Source organism: Stigmatopora argus, chromosome 21 (assembly GCF_051989625.1).
Source record: "Stigmatopora argus isolate UIUO_Sarg chromosome 21, RoL_Sarg_1.0, whole genome shotgun sequence".
Lineage (NCBI taxonomy): Eukaryota > Metazoa > Chordata > Actinopteri > Syngnathiformes > Syngnathidae > Stigmatopora > Stigmatopora argus.
The window spans coordinates 12,159,512-12,180,272 of NC_135407.1; the positions used below are offsets into that span (position 1 = coordinate 12,159,512).

Below are 20,761 nucleotides of genomic sequence, written 5' to 3' on the forward strand. Positions count from 1 at the left end.
CCTCCCCGAACTACTCCATATCGTCAACACCAGCTGGCTAGAGGGCTGGTGTCCACAAGCTTGGCGAGTGGCCACCATCATCCCTTTCCTCAAAAAGGCGAAGTCACCAAAGGACGTTGGAAACTACAGACCCATCGCCCTCACCTCTACGCTTAGCAAAACGATGGAAATGCTCATCGTGAACCGTCTCGCCTGGTGGTTGGAAGATAAACAGCTTCTCAGCTGCTAGTACAACAGCAAACAGCCCATCGATAGCGAACGTGAGGGTGGAGGCGTGGCAAACCGCCAACCCGGAAAACAAAGGTAACAAAAGATTACAACACAATTAGAATTCAGTTTTGTGTAAAGTTACATTAAACGTATGTTTGAGTGTCTGTATATATTAATGCAAGTTAATTTAAATTTGTTTGTTCCGTTTACGAGTGCGTTGTCGTGGGAAATAAACGAACCCCACCCCCCCACGCCCCCAAACGTCTCTGTCTCCCGTCGGCGAAATCTGCCCAATTTTAGTTAGATTAAACACATTTTATTACTATTAAACCACTAGTTATGTGTTACTTTGTTAATAGATGGCGAATTAGAAGAAATAAAACATTTTTTCCAATCCAATATCCTGTTTTTGGTGTTTTTTCAGAGGGCTGGAACGAATTAATTTGTTTTCCATTCATTTCAATGGAAAACGTCCGCTCGAGTTACGAGAATCTCGTCATACGATCTCAGTCTCGGAACGGATTACGATCGTATGTCGAGGTACCACTGTACTAGTATTGTATTTTATACTAGTATTTTATTTAAAAGAAGACAAAGGAAATTCACATATTCTTCGTGTATACAGAGTAGATTTCCGATGCGCGTTGTGAGGCAACGGAGCTCGACGTCGTCGCTTGTCAGCCATTTTAAGAACAGAGCCATTCGCCAAACGGCTCAAAATGCTCTCAAATTTGGTCAAATCCAGCCGAAAACAGCGTTTAATGATTAAATACAAATACTAGTATTTGTATTTGCGACATCACATGTCGGATAAGCACTGGGGAAAACACCGTTGATGTGTCTGGTGCTCACACTTAGAAAAATTTATGGAGCTCAGGATTTCAGCAGGGCATCAGCCAACCCAATCCGCTCATGTGTCACTATCCTTGGTTACGCTCGGGGAAAAACCGCCGCCGATGTGTGCGGTGCTCACGCTTAGAAAAAAAATATGGTGCTCAGGATTCCAGCGGGGCATGTGTCACCCCTGTCCGCCCATAGAGCACTGTGCTCGGTGAAAAACCCCTCCAATGTGTGTGGGGCTCAAATTTGAAAAATTTCTGGAGCTGCAGAAATTCAGCGGGGCGTCGTCCAACCCAGTCCGCTCACGGTGCACTATTCTCGGATAGGCTCGGGGGGGAACCCCTGCCGATTTTTAAAGTTCTCAAACTCGGGAAATATATGGAGCTCGATAATGAAACTCAGCATGTGTCATTAAAATCCACCCACGAAGCACTGTTCCCGGGGAGAAACCCCTCCGATGACCATGGGGATATGATTTACCTACTCTGCGGGCCGGATTAAAAATCCTAACGGGCCGTATATGGCCCGCGGGCCGAGGTTGCAAAACATGTACACACACGATCCGGGGGCGGGGCGAGCGCGCGAATCCCGTTTCAGCGAAACCTCCGCTCGGCGGAACGGTGGAACGGCCGTTCGGCGACCTGTCCGTCTTTCAAACGTCCGTCGGCGAAACGTCTTTAGGCGAATCATCCGAGTACCCTACCAGACACTCATTGGAAGCTACAAGATGCGTTTAGAGGGTGTTATTTCTGCAAAAAGAGGCTTTACTAAATATTGATTTATTTGTTCCGGTTGGCTTGCCCAAATTTATGTACCTGCCTACTTTTCTTTAAGTAATTATTGCACACTTTCTGTGGATTTTGTAAAATTGCTGATCCAAACAACCAATGATTTATAAAGTAAGATCTTGAAAATGATCAGGGTTGCCCAAACTTTTTCATACGACTGTAATCATGCTGGGCAAAACTCGTGAAGAACACTAATGACAGCCCACTCCTTTTGACTTGCACCATATCTTTCTTTGGGCCCATGATGAAAATCAAAGATTAAAGCTGTATTAAGCACACTAAGATAAACACATGAAATAACGTGCAAGAACTCCTCAAGGGTGAAGTGTTGAAGGGACACGGATCACCATCAGACTGGTTCCGGTGTGTTCCTAGATAATATGCCTAAAAGATGGTCTTTTGGTCTGATGGTCATGTTCATACTTCACTGGTGGCTGCATCGCCAACGCGAGAGCAACTCTATCAGAGCAGTTTCAAAAGAAAATGCAAGAGAGTACACGAGGAAGTTTGAATTGTATGGTTTTTGCCTTTTGTACACTGTGTTAGAAATTAAACCAATACATTTCTAAACATTTATTCAACTAGGTATACCCATACACAATCAAGTAAAAGGAAACAGAAAAGAAAAAAGACACACTAGTCAAAACAAAGACGAACAAAAAGAAAAAGAAAATACACAATGAAGTCCAAGTGGATTTGGCGCAAGCCATTGCATAGTGTTTAAAATATTTTAATATTGCACAGATTTTTTCTGCCTTTGGATGGGGAAAAATGCTGACTTACTTGAGTCTCTTTTTGTGTATACAGTGCCTGCAAGAAATAAAAGCAAGTTGTTAATATGGATAATAATTGTAAAAAAATATTCACAATAGTGCAAACAAATTAATGAATAAAAACATAGCTATTTAACTCATTCACCGCCAACGAGAGATGTCCATACATTTATATCCCACCGTCCCCGGGCAAACATATTGCCCGCCTCGCACCAACAATGACAGCCAAGGAGTTAATGACTTTGATTTGTTTATCTACACTGGCAATATTTAGAAATATGTCAACATTTTTGGTTTTTGCCCATTAATACAATTTAATGCCGAGCATACTTTTTTGAATGTGTGTAAACTATTATGATCAAAACCAGGTTCATATCCGTAATAAATCAGGACTTCTAATATTATTAAACAAGATCTATGTATGTACAGTGGTACCTCGAGCTACAAGCTAAATGCGTTCCCGGACTGAGCTCGTATGTCGATTTACTCGTAACTCAAATGAACGTTTCCCATAGAAATGAACTAAAAACAAATTAGTTCGTTCCAACCCTTTGAAAAAAAATACCAAAAACAGGATATTGGATTGGAAAAACATTTGTATTTGTTCTAATTTGCCATCCATTAACAAAGTAACAAATAACTAGTGGTTTGATAGTACTAAAATGTGTTTAATAGTACTAAAATTAGACGGATTTCGCGGAGGGGAGAGAGAGAGGGACAGAGAAAGAAGGGGCGGGGGAGAGACTTTTTGCACGGCAACGCGCTCGTAACATAACAAACAAATTTAAATGAACTTGGATTACGATGCAGACACACTCAAAAATAAGTTACCGTAATTACTCGAATATAACACGCAGATTTTTGCTATATAATTAATTCCAATAGTTGGGGGTGCGTGTTATAATCAATAACTAAAATAAATTACAAATTTTCGATCGAAAAAAGCATTGTCAAACTCACTTTGACGCACGGATTTTACGTCATCTCGTAAAGCCAATCGGAAATCGGAAAGCCGAGACCACCACTGCCCGCCTCTAGCCTCGTCCTCGTCTCAGTTCACCCTCTCTCAATTCAATTTTGGACATTGTACAAGCAACATGGCATCAAAACGAGCAAGTTATACCGCAGCGTTCAAAAGAAAAGTCATCCAAGTGGCAGAGGAATTGGGCAACAGAGAAGCTGGAAGAAAATTCGACATTAGTGAAGCTAACATCCGTGGTTGGAGGAAGAAGAAAGACTCATTATTGAAAGAAAAGGCAACAGCAAAAGCATCAGGACGTGGAAGAAAAGCAATGTACCCAGAGTTAGAGAAAGAACTTATTAAAACGACTGCTGAGAGAAGAGCTGCAGGGTGCTCCATTAACACAGTCGAGCTGCGTATCCTCGCCCTGAAAATCATAAAAAAACCCAACAAGGATTCCGGCTTCAAATCGTCTGCATGTTGGTGCTATAAGTTTATGCAACGGCACGACCTATCAATAAGAAAGAGAACGTCAATTGCCCAAAGGATGCCGGAGGACTACGAACATAAACTGATAGAGTATCAGCGGTTCATAATCAAGATGAGGAAGAAGCACCACTATGCACTTCGGAATATAGGAAACGCTGATCAAACCCCACTGACTTTTGATCTGCCGAGCTCACTGACTGTGGATTTTAAGGGTGTAAAGTCAGTCACCATCAAGTCTACAGGAAATGAAAAATCTCGCTTCACTGTGATGCTTGGTGCATACGGGGATGGCTCCAAGATGAAACCATATGTCATCTTCAAGCGCAAGACCCTTCCGAAGGATGTTGTGTGGCCATCTGGTGTCATCGTCCGCTGCCAGGAGAAGGGTTGGATGGATGAACATCTCACCAAGGACTGGATAAGAACAGTATGGAGTGCAAGACCTTCAACACAAAGACAACTGTAAGTTCTTGATGCATTCAGGTGTCACCGCATGCAGTGTGTGAAGGACATCTTAAAAGAAGCCAGAACAGATGTAGCCATAATTCCTGGAGGTATGACCAGCCAACTCCAGGTCATGGACGTCTCGTGCAACCGTCCCTTCAAGCAACAGATGAAGCAGAGATGGGCGGAATGGATGGCTTCAGGGGAGAAAACATTTACAGCAAGTGGCAACACCAGAAAGGCATCACTGCAGCTAATCACACAGTGGATCAAGAAGAGTTGGGACGCAGTGGAGCCTGCCATCATCACCAGAGGCTTCAAGAAGTGTTGCCTCACCAACAAGCTGGATGGTACTGAGGATGATGTGTTGTGGGAGGAAGAGGAAGTGGATGAAGGAAGCGTGGGCGTTGATAGGATTCTCAACGAAGAGATGTATGAGGAGACGGATGAGAGGACAGACAAAGAGAGAGAGGAATATCTGCAGAGACTATTTAAAGATTCTGATGCGGACTCTTCATTTGAAGGATTCTAATGAATAAATTTGTAGTCTTGATGAACACTTGTAGTTTAAACACATGTGATAGTCTTTTCCATTGTGCATATCTTCAAATCATTTATTTATTCAATTTGTATGTTCCTTTTCTTGTTTGAGAATGACAATAGATATTTGAATTAAAACATGGTATTGTCAATTGAAATGTAGTCAATGTTCAAGGAAGTCTAAAAGGTATTGCAACATAACATGTCTACATGATATGTTTGTCCACTCTGTGTATCATCTATTGCCCTAAAATTCAAACGCATAACTCCACAAACTGCACGACACTCGACACGCTCGTTCCTGAAGATTTCTCTATCCGGTTTTGAACAAAACAATCGTGAAACGAAGAAAAAAAGGTAAGATTTCTGATTTCCGTCAGCGGGAAATTTTAGGTGCGCACTATATTCGAGTACTGCGTTTTTCAAGATTTTTTTGGCCCAAAATTACCTGCGTGTTATTTTCGAGTGCGCGTTATATTCGAGTAATTACGGTAAATCTAATTTTACACTAAACTTAATTCTAATTTTGTTTTAAATTTTTATACCTTTCTTCACCCGGGTTGGCTCTATTTGCCCCGCCTCCACCCTGACTTTCAGATGCAACCTATCGAGGGTTGTTTGCTTTTATCTTCCCTTCAAAATATTCTGAAAATGATGCACACAAATGTCCTCACAATAGGATAACGCATGACCACTTGCCAACGAGAAGTAGTATATGCTCCTCTCGTATTATCGAGCAAGCTCCTCCGCCATTCTGCACTGACTAACAGGGAAAACACTGAAAAACAATGCAACGCTCCGCCCAGTGCTCGTACAGACATTACACGAGGGAGTTGCTGTGAAATATAGAATGTATTTCTAATGTACGTATTCATTTATTTATATATATATATATATATATATATATATATATATATATATATATATATATATATATATATATATATATATATATATATATATATATATATATATATATATATATATATATATATAATGCAGTCACTAGAATAGAATTTTACTGACACCTACAGGTCAAGGCCTCTCATCACTTTGTATATAGCACACCTCCCCTTTTGTATTCCCGCCTAAAGTTTGTCTCCGCCTACCTATATTAAATGCAGCCCCGACCGTTCGGACGGCGTATCTGGCTGGGAGACGTCTCCACATGAACGTGGGTTCTGCCCACCCCCACCCGGCTACGAAGGGTGGGGGCTAAAGAAGAACAAAGAAAGCGAGCGTGCAGCAGCCATTTTGAGAAGCGTTCAGTAGCGTCTCTCCCCAGATAACCTCCACCGGCCGGGAGTCAAAAATTATTCCGTGCTGGATGCTTCCTCTGTATGAAGATTATTGTTAAGGATCCAGCTTTAACAGTTGCGACCAGAAAGACAGTGCCCATGAGCAGCCTCTCGCATCTGCTGTCTGCTCGTATAGCAAAATTGGTCTCGTATCTCAAGATAAATATTTGCTCGAAATTTTACTTGTATCCCAAATTGCTCGTATGTTGGGGCACTCCTATGCCTCGATGTATTACCTTAGTATCTAACCTTTATTCCACCAGAAATCAGCTGAGAACAGCTTCCAATTTACAATGATGACCTGAAATGGTAAGGATGAATTTGGTCTACTGATCATTGTGTCCACACTTGTACTGAGCAGAACAAGTACCTTATTTTCAAATAATTTAATCCACCCGGACGTCACAAAAAAAAGTTAAAAAGTGTTCTGGAGATTTTAGGGACACTTGCCACACAAAATTAATGGCAACGCGAATGTTATGGTATTACTATGATTTACAGCTATAGTTTGATCACTTAGTAAAGACCACCAAATCAAATCTTACCATTTTCTGTACAACTGTACAATTCTGGATATTTGACCTTTATTCAAGTCATTCATTTAATTTCTCTACTACTTATACTTACAAGGTTTGCGGAGGTGCGTGCTGTAGCCTATCCTAGCCTACTAAGGGACTGAATTGGTGGCCAGCCCATCGCAGGGCACAAGGAGACAAGACAACCATTCACTCGCGCACACACAGATGCCCAGGGGAAATTTAGTGTCCAACTACTAGAAAACCATGCACGTTTTTGGGATGTAGCAGGAAACCTAAGAAGGGGAGAACATGGAAACTTATGGTTGTAACACTCTGGGGATTGAACTCTCGATCTCAGAACTGTGAGATGGGCGTTCTAACCACTCCAACACTGGGCTGCCCTACCACTACAGGTAAACGTTTAAATTAGTTTTTTTTCATATTAAAGAAAATATTAAAGCGGATAAAAAATACATTATTTTTTGAATGAAATATATTTTAAAGATCTTAATCACTAATTCCATCATGTACATTTGAAATGTTAGATATGTCCTGTTCTCCACAGAAGTTGGACGTCACCCAAATTCTTATTTGTCAGTGTAATCTTGCTCATACATTACAAGAAGGCTACTAAAGTTATCAATCAATCATTTTCTGAACTGCTTAACCTCATAAGGGTTGCGGGGGGTGCTGGAGCCTATCCGAGCTAACTACTAGCAAGGGAGGGACACCTTGAATCGGTGGCCAGCCATTCAACCACATTTTAAACAAAGTTTAAGGGTCCTGTAAAGTCAAATTAAAACTCTATGAATTGTTAGTGATAGGTTCACCAAAAGGTATTTCCAAATTCACCTTTCAATAAAAGAGGCATCTGAACTCACATCCTTTATTTCTTGCAAGAAGAGAATCGATCCACACGCGTCTCCGGTCAAGATCATTCTCCCCACTCGATGTCTCTCTCGCTAATTTATTCATAAGATTTTAACACCATGCCCCACAGAAGTCTAAACATTTTTAGAGTCTCATAACAATTTATCTCAGTTCTCAAAACAATTGTAGGTCTGTCGAATCTTCCCAAGAGTTTTGATGTGAACCATCCTGAGAGGCTGATGCTTCCCAAAATAATCCACAGTTCCCAAGAGCGCTTGTTGTGAACCATCTTGAGAAGCCGATGCTTCCCAAAACAATCCACCGTTCGATGTGAACCATCTTGATGCTTCCCGAAACAATCCATAGTTCGATGTGAACCATCTTGATGCACAAAACAATTCACAGTTCTCTTGATGCGAACCACAGTCATTACTTTTGCAAGAGATGTATTAAAATGCCCTTTGTATTAATGTCAATAACTCTAAAATTAAAGCAAAGCGTTCGCGCGTCGGCCTCATAGGTCTGGGGTCCTGGGTTCAAATCCAGGTCGGTCCACCTGTGTTGAATTTGCATATTCTTCCTGGGCCTGCGTGGGTTTTCTCTGAGTACTCCGTTTTCCTCCCACATCTCAAAAAGATGCATTGTAGGCTGATTGGACACTCTAAAATTGCCCCTAGGTATGGGTCTGAGTGTGCATGGCTGTCCGTCTCCTTGTGCCCTGCGATCAGCTGGCCACCGATACTGGGTGTCCCCCGCCCCTGGCCCAAAGTCAGCAGGGATAGGTTCTAGCACCCCCGCGAGTGATTAAGTGGATAAAGCGGTTCAGAAAATGAATGAAAAAATATCTATGAATAAAACATCTTCATAAATGCCATTAGAATATGCACAAATCCGACTCAAATTTTACCTCATTTTACACATCTGTCCTTCGCACTTCTCATTCTCGTTCAAGTGACTTTTCTGCTGAACGTGTCACTTGAGATAGTCAAGTTTCCATTTATATGCAATATTTTTCCATGATTTTGCTTTGATTTATTTAATAAGGGATAGCACATATTAATGAACATATTTATATTCATGTTAATGAACATATATGTAAGATTGTAGCCGAGGGCTAATTTCCATTTATAGTCCATTGTGTTGGTTGAAGACATCACACATACCAGACACACGGACACGCACGCATGCACACAACCACACAGAGTAGATTTAGACAGTTCTCACCCAATTTCACCGCTTGATAGAAGGGCTGTAAATCATATGGCGCGAAAACACAAAACACATAAGAGTGGACAGAGCTACTGCCACTGGCTGCTGCGTAAACGGTGCCATCATGGGGAAAGGGGTTAAAAACAAAAATAAGTTTGGATTTTATTTATTGCGCGCCATATGATTGCTGTTGCGCGAAGAAGACGAGAGTAGTGCGCAAATGCGCACGCGCGCAGCTTAGAGGGAACATTGGTTCCATGGCATTTTCAGGTATTGTTCGAAACCCTCTAGTCCAGACATGTCCAAAGTCCGGCCCCCGGGCCAATTGCGGCCCGTGGACAAATTTTTACCGGCCCGTGGCCTCTATCATGAAATCAATAATATGCGGCCCGCCAGCACTGTTGACCACAGTATAAAATACATGTGTACAAAAAGCTATTTTTCATTTCACCAGAAGATGGCAGTAGCCCTGTGGCCGCACTCTGGCCGCCGTGACCCTTGACCTTGCGTGATCGTTTCAGCCCAGCCCATTTCTAACATGGCGTCTGTAAACAAAAAAAGGAAAGTTGACCGCGAGGGCCGCCGCTTCCAGGACAAGTGGAAATTTGAGTATTTTTTCACTGAAATACGAAACAACTGTGTCTGCCTAATTTGCCAAGAGACTGTGGCTGTTTTCAAGGAATTCAACATCAAGAGGCACTACCAGACGAAACATGCTAGCTACGACAAGCTAACTGGGAACAAACGCGGTGAAAAAGTGAAGCAACTGGAAGCTGTTTTAACGGCACAGCAAAGCTTTTTCACAAGAGTCCGTGAGTCAAATGAAAAAGCCACAAAGGCAAGCTACGAAGTGGCAACGCTGATTGCAAAGCACTGCAAACCTTTCACTGAGGGTGAATTTATTAAAGACTGTAATGAAAATGGTTGAGAAAATTTGTCCCGCGAAGAAGCAAGAGTTTGCCAATATTTGCCTGGCTCGTAATACTGTGGTACGGAGAATTGAAGACGTTTCATTAGATATTAAGAGACAGTTAGAGGCAAAAGGAACTGAGTTTGACTTTTTCTCGTTAGCGTGCGATGAAAGCACGGATGCGTCCGACACCGCTCAGTTACTGATCTTTTTAAGAGGAGTGGACAATGACATGAACGTGAGTGAAGAGCTTCTGGACCTCCAGAGTCTGAAGGGCCAAACAAGAGGAACGGATTTATTTGTTTCTGTTTGTTCCACCGTAGATGACATGAAACTACAGTGGAATAAAGTCACCGGGATTATTACGGACGGCGCACCTGCCATGGCTGGCGAGCGGAGTGGATTATCAAGCCTTGTCTGTAACAAAGTCAGCGAAGAAGGAGGCAGCGCTATTAAACTCCACTGTATTATTCATCAAGAAGTTCTCTGTGCCAAATATATGAAATATGATAATGTTATGAAACCGGTGATAAAGACTATTAATTATATTCGCTCCAAAGCGCTGTGCCACCGCCAGTTTCAACAGTTTCTTCTCGACATCCAGGCTGAATACGGAGATGTTTTGTATCACACCGACGTAAGGTGGCTCAGTCGGGGGTCTGCGCTGCAGCGCTTCTCTCTCAGGGAGGAAATTGGACAATTCTTGACTAAAAAGGGACAACCCATGCCACAATTAAATGATCCTGTTTGGCTGGCTGATTTGGGATTTTTAGTTGACATAACGCGACATCTGAATGCGCTGAACACAAGCCTTCAAGGGCAAAATGCAGTGGTAAGCCAACTGTATTCACACATCAAAGCCTTTCGGACCAAGCTGCTACTTTTCCAAAGACACCTGTCACAGGCGCAGCCCAATACCGCACATTTCCCGTCGCTGCAGGAAATTGTGACCAGTTTCCCACAGATCAATATCAGTGCGCAAATGACAAAGTATGCAGCAGACATCTCATCTCTGGTTGAGGAGTTTCAGCAGCGCTTTCGGGACTTTGCAGCTATTGAAAAGGAGATCACACTTTTTTCCTCTCCTTTCTCCGTGGACCCTGATGACGCTCCAGACCACCTGCAACTGGAGCTCATTGAGCTGCAGTGTGACGCCGAGCATCGCAGTCGGCACCAACAGCTCCCTCTTGTCAACTTCTACCGCCAGCTGGATGAAGGCAGGTTCCAAGCAATTCGGACATTTGCTAAGAAAATGCTGAGCTTGTTTGGCTCCACATACATGTGCGAGAAGACATTCTCCGTTATGAACATTAACAAGAGCCGCATGAGGACGAGACTGAGTGACTCTCACCTGCGTGACGTCTTGCGCATCAAAACCACTGCTCTTGAGCCAGACATGGACTACATACTGCAGTCAAGATCCCAGTATCACCCTTCACATTAGTGCAGGCAAGACCTTTGTTAAGTCCTCTGAGTTGAATAAATTCTTAAATCTCAGTTAATTAATTTTTTTGTGATGGTCAAAATCACAGTTTGAATATGCAGTGATCATTGTTTTGTTTTCAGCACTTTTCCTACAGTGAGCATATAATAGTGAATAATATGTAATGTTTCACATGAACTTAGATATCCTTTATAGTTTTCTTAATTTTTTGTGGTTTGTGATTTCGGTAAAAACCTAAATGTAAAAAAAAAATGTAAAAGTAAAAGTATGCCATTTGTAATAAAAAAAAATCCCAAAAAGTTAATATGTATTTAATGTTAATGGTTCAAAGAATGTCAGGCTAAATAGTCGGCCCCCACACATTTTCACCTTACCAAATCTGGCCCTCTTTGCAAAAAGTTTGGACACCCATGCTCTAGTCTGTCCAAGGCACTTAGAATTTCACATAAATCTTCTAGTGTTGTTTTTTCTGTGTCAGACATCAATCCCCAGCTTTGATAAATTACATTGCTTGTCCAAATGGCTACTACTTTAAACGCAAGGATAAAATAAAAAAATATAAAACATTGGCAGCACATTGTAGTACGTACTTGTATTTAGAAATATGTCCAGCGGGGGGCAGTACATTTTGAGATGGCTTCCACTGTAAAGTAACAGGATTGTCAATTTGAGGCACAAAAGAAAAAAACAAACCTGCACAACTTGACGAAATCCACACCTGTCTTATCCCACATCTTCCGGGTATATTTAACGGGTATATTTAACAGGTATATTTCTGCGTATCTCGAACTCCAAAGAGTTATCAATTAAACAACTACTACCGTAATTACTCGAATATAACGCGCACTCGAAAATAACACGCAGGTAATTTTGGGCCAAAAAAAATCTGGAAAAACGCAGTACTCGAATATAGTGCGCACCTAAAATTTCCCGCTGACGAAAATCAGAAATCTTACCTTTTTTTCTTCGTTTCACGATTGTTTTGTTAAAACAAATTTATTCATTAGAATCCTTCAAATGAAGAGTCCAAATCAGAATCTTTAAATAGTCTCTGCAGATATTCCTCTCTCTCTTTGTCTGTCCTCTCATCCGTCTCCTCATACATCTGTTCGTTGAGAATCCTATCAACGTCCACGCTTCCTTCATCCACTTCCTCTTCCTCCCACAACACATCATCCGATTGGCTTTACGAGATGACGTAAAATCCGTGCGTCGGCTTTAGGAGATGACGTAAAATCCGTGCGTCGGCTTTAGGAGATGACGTAAAATCCGTGCGTCAAAGTGAGTTTGACAATGCTTTTTTCGATCGAAAATTTGTAATTTATTTTAGTTATTGATTATAACACTGAACTGAGAGAGGGTGAACTGAGACGAGTACGAGGCTAGAGGGGGGCAGTGGTGGTCTCGGCTTTCCGATTTTCGATCGGCTTTAGATGACGTAAAATCCGTGCGTCGGCTTTAGGAGATGACGTAAAATCCGTGCGTCGGCTTTAGGAGATGACGTAAAATCTGTGCGTCGGCTTTACGAGATGACGTAAAATCCGTGCGTCAAAGTGAGTTTGACAATGCTTTTTTCGATCGAAAATTTGTAATTTATTTTAGTTATTGATTATAACACGCACCCCCAACTATTGGAATTAATTATATAGCAAAAATCTGCGTGTTATATTCGAGTAATTACGGTACTTTGTCTTCATTTGTTCTCACGGCTGCAAGAAATGATTCCCCAGTGCAAAGAAATTGATGGGGAAATGTTGGGGTTATTCTGGGATATTATTATATATCATTTTATTAATCATATGTATGAGCTTTATTTCAATTTGGGACCGAGCAAGCTCGAGGTCACTCTCCATGGCAGCTGGCTCCGAGGACATTTAATTGTTTTTAGGACTATTGACCTGACAGATCACCAAGTTCCGGGCCAAGGACTGTTGATCTGAGTTCGCAATGAAGATCTGTGAAGGACTCTTAAATTGCTTTGACTTGGATTCCGGCAGATGGCGATCATCGAATCAACTTCCGAAAATACTCGCATAATGTTTCAAAATACTGCCGCTCGGTTCATAATGAAAATTATTATGCCTACTTGTGCAAATTCTTACGCAGTTGTTTTTGATTTCCGACCTGATAGGCAATTGTTGTGGCAGTTGATTTTTGACCTTAATTGTGTTATTTGGTTAGCTTATGCAAATGTTTGAATCAGATAACCTTAAGTGTTTCGATTATGCGCGACCTTAATTTTGTTATTCGCTTATGCAATTGGATTGAATAGATAACCTTGTAATTGTTTTGATTCGATGTCTTAAATTGGCAGATGAATTCGCTTCTTTAGAATGTCACGGTGACGAGGACGAGCCAGGACGATTCTCACTTGCAAGTTAACGCCAGAGATGTGCCCGATGCCCACCTTGTATTGTTCTATATTTTATTAAAGTATACCTATTAATAAACCTATCAGGAAATATCTTTTATTTTTATTTATCTGGACTCCAAGGTTTGGAGGAATATATATGCCCTCCCTGTTGACATCCAGCCAAGCACCGACTCCCCGCCGTCGCTCCTCAAACAAGGCTGGGATCATTCCATCGGGAGTCTGGCCCACATTTAGGAGGTAGTTACCTCCTAGTCTGAACTAGATCCTAAAAAAAGAAGAGTACATTTGAAAAAAGAGGACTTGTTTTTTTAGCCTGAATTCAATGACCACTATTAGCGTTTTTAGTTGGGCTTGTTGTCATCTTTTGAACGAAAATACTTTTTCATATTTTAGTCATTTCAAAATGTGCTAGTCTTCGTTTCGTTTACTGAAAATGTTAGCAGCTGCAAAAATTTAAATGATTTTTCTCTTAAAATACATAAAAGGTTTCAATGTCGATTAAACATTGACAAATGCATGTCTTACAAAGTTCAAATATGGTGCTGCTGCTTAATAAAAATATTCCTGAAAACTCTTCCCTTGACATATAGTGCAGTTATGAGCACAAACACGTTGAAATACAAGCTTGAACTAGGCACTCAAAAATGAAATATACGTCTTCAAATTATAACGGACTATTTACTGAAAGAATCTTTACATCTATTATATCTTAAAATGACTTCTTACAACTTACCTCTGAGCAAGTATCGGCGTGGCAAACTTTCAGGTGAAAATTTCAAAATGTGTTGTCTGTGGTCTCCAAAAAGGTCAACACATTCTACTCCTCTTTAAAATGCGATCTTCTTCGGGCCGTTCCCAAAAACCGAGCCTCGCTCAAAATGTACTGCCCCCCCACTGGACATATTTCTAAATACAAGTACGTACTACAATGTGCTGCCAATGTTTTATATTTTTTATTTTATCCTTGCGTTTAAAGTAGTAGCCATTTGGACACGCAATGTAATTTATCAAAGCTGGGAATTGATGTCTGACACAGAAAAAACAACACTAGAAGACTTTCTAATTCTAAGTGCCTTGGGCAGACTAGGGGGCTTAGAGAACAATACCTGAAAATGCCATGGAACACACTTTTACTTCTAGTTTAATTTTAAATAATTTCCCATTATTTTAGGAAATATATATTCAAAATGATTTGCTGAGAACCTTAATTCAAAGATTAATCTCAACGTTTTCTATGGTGGTGTAAGTTTTCTGGAGTAGGATTTCTGGATTTACAATTTCATTACAGTAGTACTTACTGTTACTACTACTTTCTTTTCTCTATTTCTTCTGTCACATACTGTTCTGCGTGTGTTTGGCCGTGAATAAATGCCCTTGTTATTCCTAAATGAATGTTATCTGTAATGGGCCGTATATGGCCCGCGGGCCAAGGTTGAAAAACATGTACACACACGATCCGGAGGCGGGGCGAGCGCGTGAATCCCGTTTCGGCGAAACGTCCGTTCGGCCAACTGTCCGTCGGCCAAACGTCCGTCGGCGAAACGTCTTTCGGCGAATCGTCCGAGTACCGAGAGGCTGTTGTTGTAGCGCACTGTCTTTTTTGCCGCATCTCTTTCGTGTATAACTACTATATCTACGAGGACTGAACGATTTATTCAGATGAGTTTCGACCAGGAAACGCACAACGCGCATGCGCGGGCAAAAAGAGGGCTTTCTGGGTAATGAAGTATACTCGTGCACACAACACCCATAGGCAATGGCACCCTTTCTCAGAATAAAACTTAATTACCCACAATCAATACGTGGGTAAGCTCAGCTATTGCATTTCCTGTTATTCTTTCTAAGGAAAGGAGCTCCCGCGATCGTTCTTTAAAGACTTTCTCGTTGGCAAGTGGTCATGCGTTATCCTATTGTGTGGACATTTGTGTGCCTCATTTTCGGAATATTTTGAAAGGCAAAACAACAGCAAACAGTCCATCAATAGCGAACGTGAGGGTGGAGGCGTGACAAACCGCTAACCCGGAAAACGAAGGTAACAAAAGATTAAGACAAAACTAGAATTCAGTTTTGTGTAAAATTACATTAAACGTATGTTTGAGTGTCTGTATATATTTATCCAAGTTAATTTAAATTTGTTTGTTCGTTTACGAGTGCCGTGAATGAAGTCCCCCGAACAGCCCCTCCGCTTCCGTGTGTGTCGTTGTCTCTCCCCTCCACGAAATGCGTCTAATTTTACATCTATTAAACACATTTTATTACTATTAAACCACTCGTTATTTATTATTTTGTCAATATATGGCTAATTAGAAGAAATAAAACATTTTTTTCCAATCCAATATCCTGTTTTTGGTGTTTTTTCAGAGGGTTGGAACAAATTAATTTGTTTTCAATCCATTTCAATGGGAAAGTTTTGCTCGAGTTACATAAAGCTCGACATACGATCTCAGTCTCGGAACGGATTACGATCGTATGTCGAGGTACCACTGTATTGATTATTTATTAATTTGTTTTTTTATTGATTATCTGTTCAATTGTTTGTATCTTGTTATTTGTGCACTTTATATATGTTGCTGACTAGTACTTATTGATTTGTTACTTATTTCTTATTCATTGTTATTTATTGATTATTTGTTTGTTGTTGTTATTGGTGCCCTTCATGTTGAAGCTTTAAATCTCATTATAGTGGTAATATGACAATAAAGGCATTAAATTATGTGGGAGATGGTAATTTGTGTTACTTGGCTTTACCTGCAACCACTTTGTGCTTGATTTTAATGAATCTTAAAATATCTCTTTGTTCTGTCAATCTTATTTTAAGTTTCTGCATTGCCACTTAAGTTATCGTTTGTGAAACTGATTTCACAGGAAACCCAAAACACTCCAAAAAAAAAGTGTTGTCTCATAAGAAATAGTTGCTGCATGCATCATCTTGGGCGGCCTGGTGGCGCGAGTGATCAGCATGTCGGCCTCACAGCTTCGGGGTCCAGGGTTCAAATCCAGGTCATGTCCCACCTGTGTGGAGTTTTCTTGTTCTCCCCGGGCCTGCGTGGGTTACCTCCGGGTACTCCAGTTTCCTCCCACATTCCAAAAACATGCATGGTGGGCTGATTGGACACTAAATTGCCCCTAGGTATGGGTGAGTGTGTGTGGTTGCCTGTCTCCTTGCGCCCTGCGATCGGCTGGCCACCGATTCAGGGTGTCCCCAGCGTATAGCCCGGAGACAGCTGGGATTGGCTCCAGCACCCCCCGCGACCCTAATGAGGATAAAGCGGTTCAGAAAATGAGATGTTAGCAGAAAAAACTCACCAGTCCTTTTTTATTTCCTCCTCTTGTTTGTCCATGCGAAGGTGTACTAGTGTTCAAAGCTTGGGTGAACTTCCCGCAGAACTGAGTGGGTTATATTTACGGTGTGATTGGTTTAGAGCAGGGGTCTCGAACTCAATTTACCTGGGGGCCGCTAGAGGCCGGGTCTGGGTGAGACTGGCCCGCATCAGGATTTCCACAAGAAAAGCACTGATAAAACATTCCAACGTTATCAAATATCTTTATTTTTTAACAAAAAATGAATTAAATAAATTAACTTAAAGATGAATAAAAAATAAATCAATCAGTAATACAAAACCAAATAATACTAATGAGCATACAGTAGATATACACTGGCTGGCTAAGTAGAGAAAATGAATTATTTTTATTCCGTTTCAAATGTCTGTATTAACAGCTCTTTAACCTTTAACTTTCTGAACTTGAATGGAACATTGAACATGAAATATTCTGAACACGGCTTCTCTTGCCTACTCCTTGCTGCTAGAGACCTGGCAGCGCTTCTTCTCACATAGTCACATTTGGCTTGAGGGAGGAAGCAGTGGAGACCCTCAGTAGAGCTTGAAGATGCTCATCAGTAAGTCTGGACCTGTACTTGGACTTATTGAAGTTCAAGGTGGAGAAGAGCTTCTCACACAAGTATGTGCTCCCAAAAAGGCACATGGTCCGCTTGAACCTTCGGGAAAGTTCAGGGAAGCTGGGGGTCAACTCTCTCAAAAATTGCCCAAGCTTGTCTGCTTCTCCACTCACCTCCCTGAACTTGGCTTTGAGTGCAGAGTTGCACTGCAGGTCAATGAGCTCCATTTGAAGCTCAGGAGGGGCATCTTGCACATCAAAGGAGAAGGGGTCCGCAAAAATTTGAAATGTGGCTTTGTGTGTCTTGAAGTCTGCAAATCTGTGATCAAATTCCTCCTGTAGCTTCGAAATGGCCTCAACATACTTCTCACCACTGAATGGTGTGCCTGCATCCACGAGAGCCTTGCATGCTGGGAAATGGCAAAGGTTTGTCTGAGAGAGCTGGGCTTTCCATAACACAAGTTTAGTGCAGAATGCTCTCACGTTGTCATAGGCAGCACTGACAAGTTGCCCCTGGCCTTGTAGCTTCTTGTTCAGTACATTAAGCTCATGTGTGATATCAACAAGAAAAGCCAAGTCCATGAGCCATTTGGGATCACTTAGCACAGGATCAATCAACTCACAAACGGCGTAGCTAGCTTTGACTGCTGCATTACTGTCTTTGGTAGCCTTCTTGAAGAGATCCTGTTGCCTCAGAAGACGTGTTTTAAGACTGGCAACCTGGTTGGCTCTCTCATCTCCCTGGTATTTTTCGTACTCCTCAGCATGTCTCATAGTACAATTACGTTTCAAATTGTATTCCTTGTGCACCGCAACTTTTTCAGTGTAAATGAGACACGTCGGGGTGCCCCTGTGTTCAACAAAGAAATATTGCACTCCCCACTTTTCTTGAAACTGTCTGTGCTCATCACCGACCTTTCTCTTCACGGCAGGCTTTGAAAGAGACATCTCTGGGGCTCTGTAATATGTTTTTCCACTTGGAATGAGTCTCGGGTTGATCTTTCACATTCAGTCGCGCGGGTTTGTGGCGCATGTGCACTTTCGCTCTCCGTTTCAATCGCGGAGATGGCTACAGACACTGACAGGCTGGATCACGGATCATAGCGCCTCATTCAGTTCTATGCTGAGAGCAGCGGAGGAGTGTGCGCGCCGAGCGGAGTGATCGGCCTCACGGCTTCTCCTCCGCCCAGCTGATTGGAGGAATGAATGAGTGAGTGAGCGAGGCACTGGACAGCCCGGCCGATGTCCCACCCTCCAGAGCCGTATACCTCACCGTGATTGGTTCATTCAGCTCCGAACCAAAGTTCCCTCTAATTTTTTGTTGGTCTGAGCAGAAAGACAACCTCCCTGAGCGCACTGAGTACCAGTGTGAGCGACATCATCGGTACTCGGATGATTCGCCTAAAGACGTTTCGCCGACGGACGTTTGACAGACGGGCAGGTCGCCGAATGGACGTTCCACCGAACGTTCATTCGGCCGAACGGAGGTTTCGCCGAAACGGGATTCGAACGCTCGCCCCGCCGGATCGTGTGTGTACAAGTTTTTCAACCTCGGCCCGCGGGCCATATACGGCCCGTTAGGATTTTTAATCCGGCCCGCTGCCGGTGTTGTCCAAATTATAGTAAAAATCAATGTTCGTCTACCATCAATGGCAGTCCGGGAATAAGCACTCTTGGGCAGGCAGATGTAGCAGAACCGAGCCGTAAAATGACAGCAATCGGGTCAAATCCATCCTAAAACAGCATTTAATGATTAAATACAAATACTGGATGATATCGCGATGGAGGCAAAAAAACGTCTATAGACGTCCATTCGCCAAACGGCTCAAAATGCTCTCAAATTCGGTCAAATCCAGCTGAAAACAGCGTTTAATGATTAAATACAAATACTAGTATTTGTATTTAATCATTAAACTAACAAATACTAGTACGACCTGTCCGTCTGTCAAACGTCCGTCGGCGAAACGTCTTTAGGCGAATCATCCGGTCACGACATCATCATTGCTCGCTATCGGCACACCAGTATCACACCTGCCACAAGCAGGTGCATGTCAATGTTCCCTCTAATTTTTCATGTAAAACATGCTGTAAAACAAGAAAAAACATGAGTGGACAGAGCTACTGCCACTGGCTGCCACTTAAACGGCGCCATCATGGGGAAACGGGTAAAAAAAAAAAAAAAAAAATTAAAAAAAAAAATCGATCTTTCATATTAAGACGGGGGCCGCAAATTATCGTCCCGAGGGCCGCAGTTGGCCCGCGGGCCGCAAGTTTGAGACCCCTGGTTTAGAGTCTTTGTGATCTAGCAACCCTGAGGTGCAGTGCTTCATTGCTTATAATCTCCACACATGAGTGCCGATGGTGTCTCGTGTGCGTTGGTTCAAAAGTTGATTTCTCTGACAAACCATACAAATCCTTTTGTCATGCGAATCTGTTCACCCACCATGTGTTTAGTAATTTAGAACTCCAATGTTTCACATTGTTTTGCAAGTCCATCTTACAAAATAATTGCATTAACATGCATGAAATTTGACATTTAGGTTGCTTTTTAATGCTTAAGGAAAAACATCTAAAGCTGTAGAATCAATATGTCTCTCCACGGAGCCAGAACAGGTTTACTATCTATTTGTTTATTTATTTTTATAGGATGTCTTGCTAGAGCGATCCCAGACATGGAGTGCTCAGCACATTCTCATATGCTCCGTTTGCCTGGGAGACAACAGTGAAGATGCAGATGAAATCATCCAGTGTGACAATTGTGGTGTCACTGTGCATGAAGGTAAGATGCTTTTAGGTCAATTTTCATTTTACACATTCATTGATGTTACTCTGGGTAAGTGTCGAAACTACATGACTGACCTTGGCTTAACCATACTTACAATAGCCTAAATCATGGGTGTCAAACCGATTCCACAAAGGGCCAAGTGGGTGCAGGTTTTCCTATCAATCAATGGAGATGACACCTTGTCACCAATCTGTTCTCTTTAAACTGTAATTAGTTGGTTGCAGGCAGGTGCTGCTTGTTTCAGGAGAAACCTCAGTGGTCAAACTGTCTGTGCTGTTTCAGTTGGAAGGAAAACCTTCACCCACTTGGCCCTTTGTGGAATCGGTTTGACTGTGGCCGTAAATCAGGGGTCCCCAAACTTTTTCCTGTGAGGGCCACATAACTTTTCCCTTCTCTGGGGGGGGCCAGTGT

The 20,761-nt window shown here is 42.0% G+C and overlaps 1 protein-coding gene across 6 annotated transcripts in view; it reads left to right on the plus strand.

Moving 5' to 3' along the window:
• phf14 (PHD finger protein 14) overlaps positions 1-20,761 on the plus strand; it is a 155,514-nt gene that overhangs the window by 23,847 nt on the left and 110,906 nt on the right. For all 6 annotated transcript variants that reach the window (XM_077591020.1, XM_077591018.1, XM_077591021.1 and 3 more), the window contains exon 4: positions 20,212-20,344. In XM_077591020.1, the coding sequence (XP_077447146.1) occupies positions 20,212-20,344 (133 nt within the window). The remainder of the gene's footprint in view (positions 1-20,211; positions 20,345-20,761) is intronic.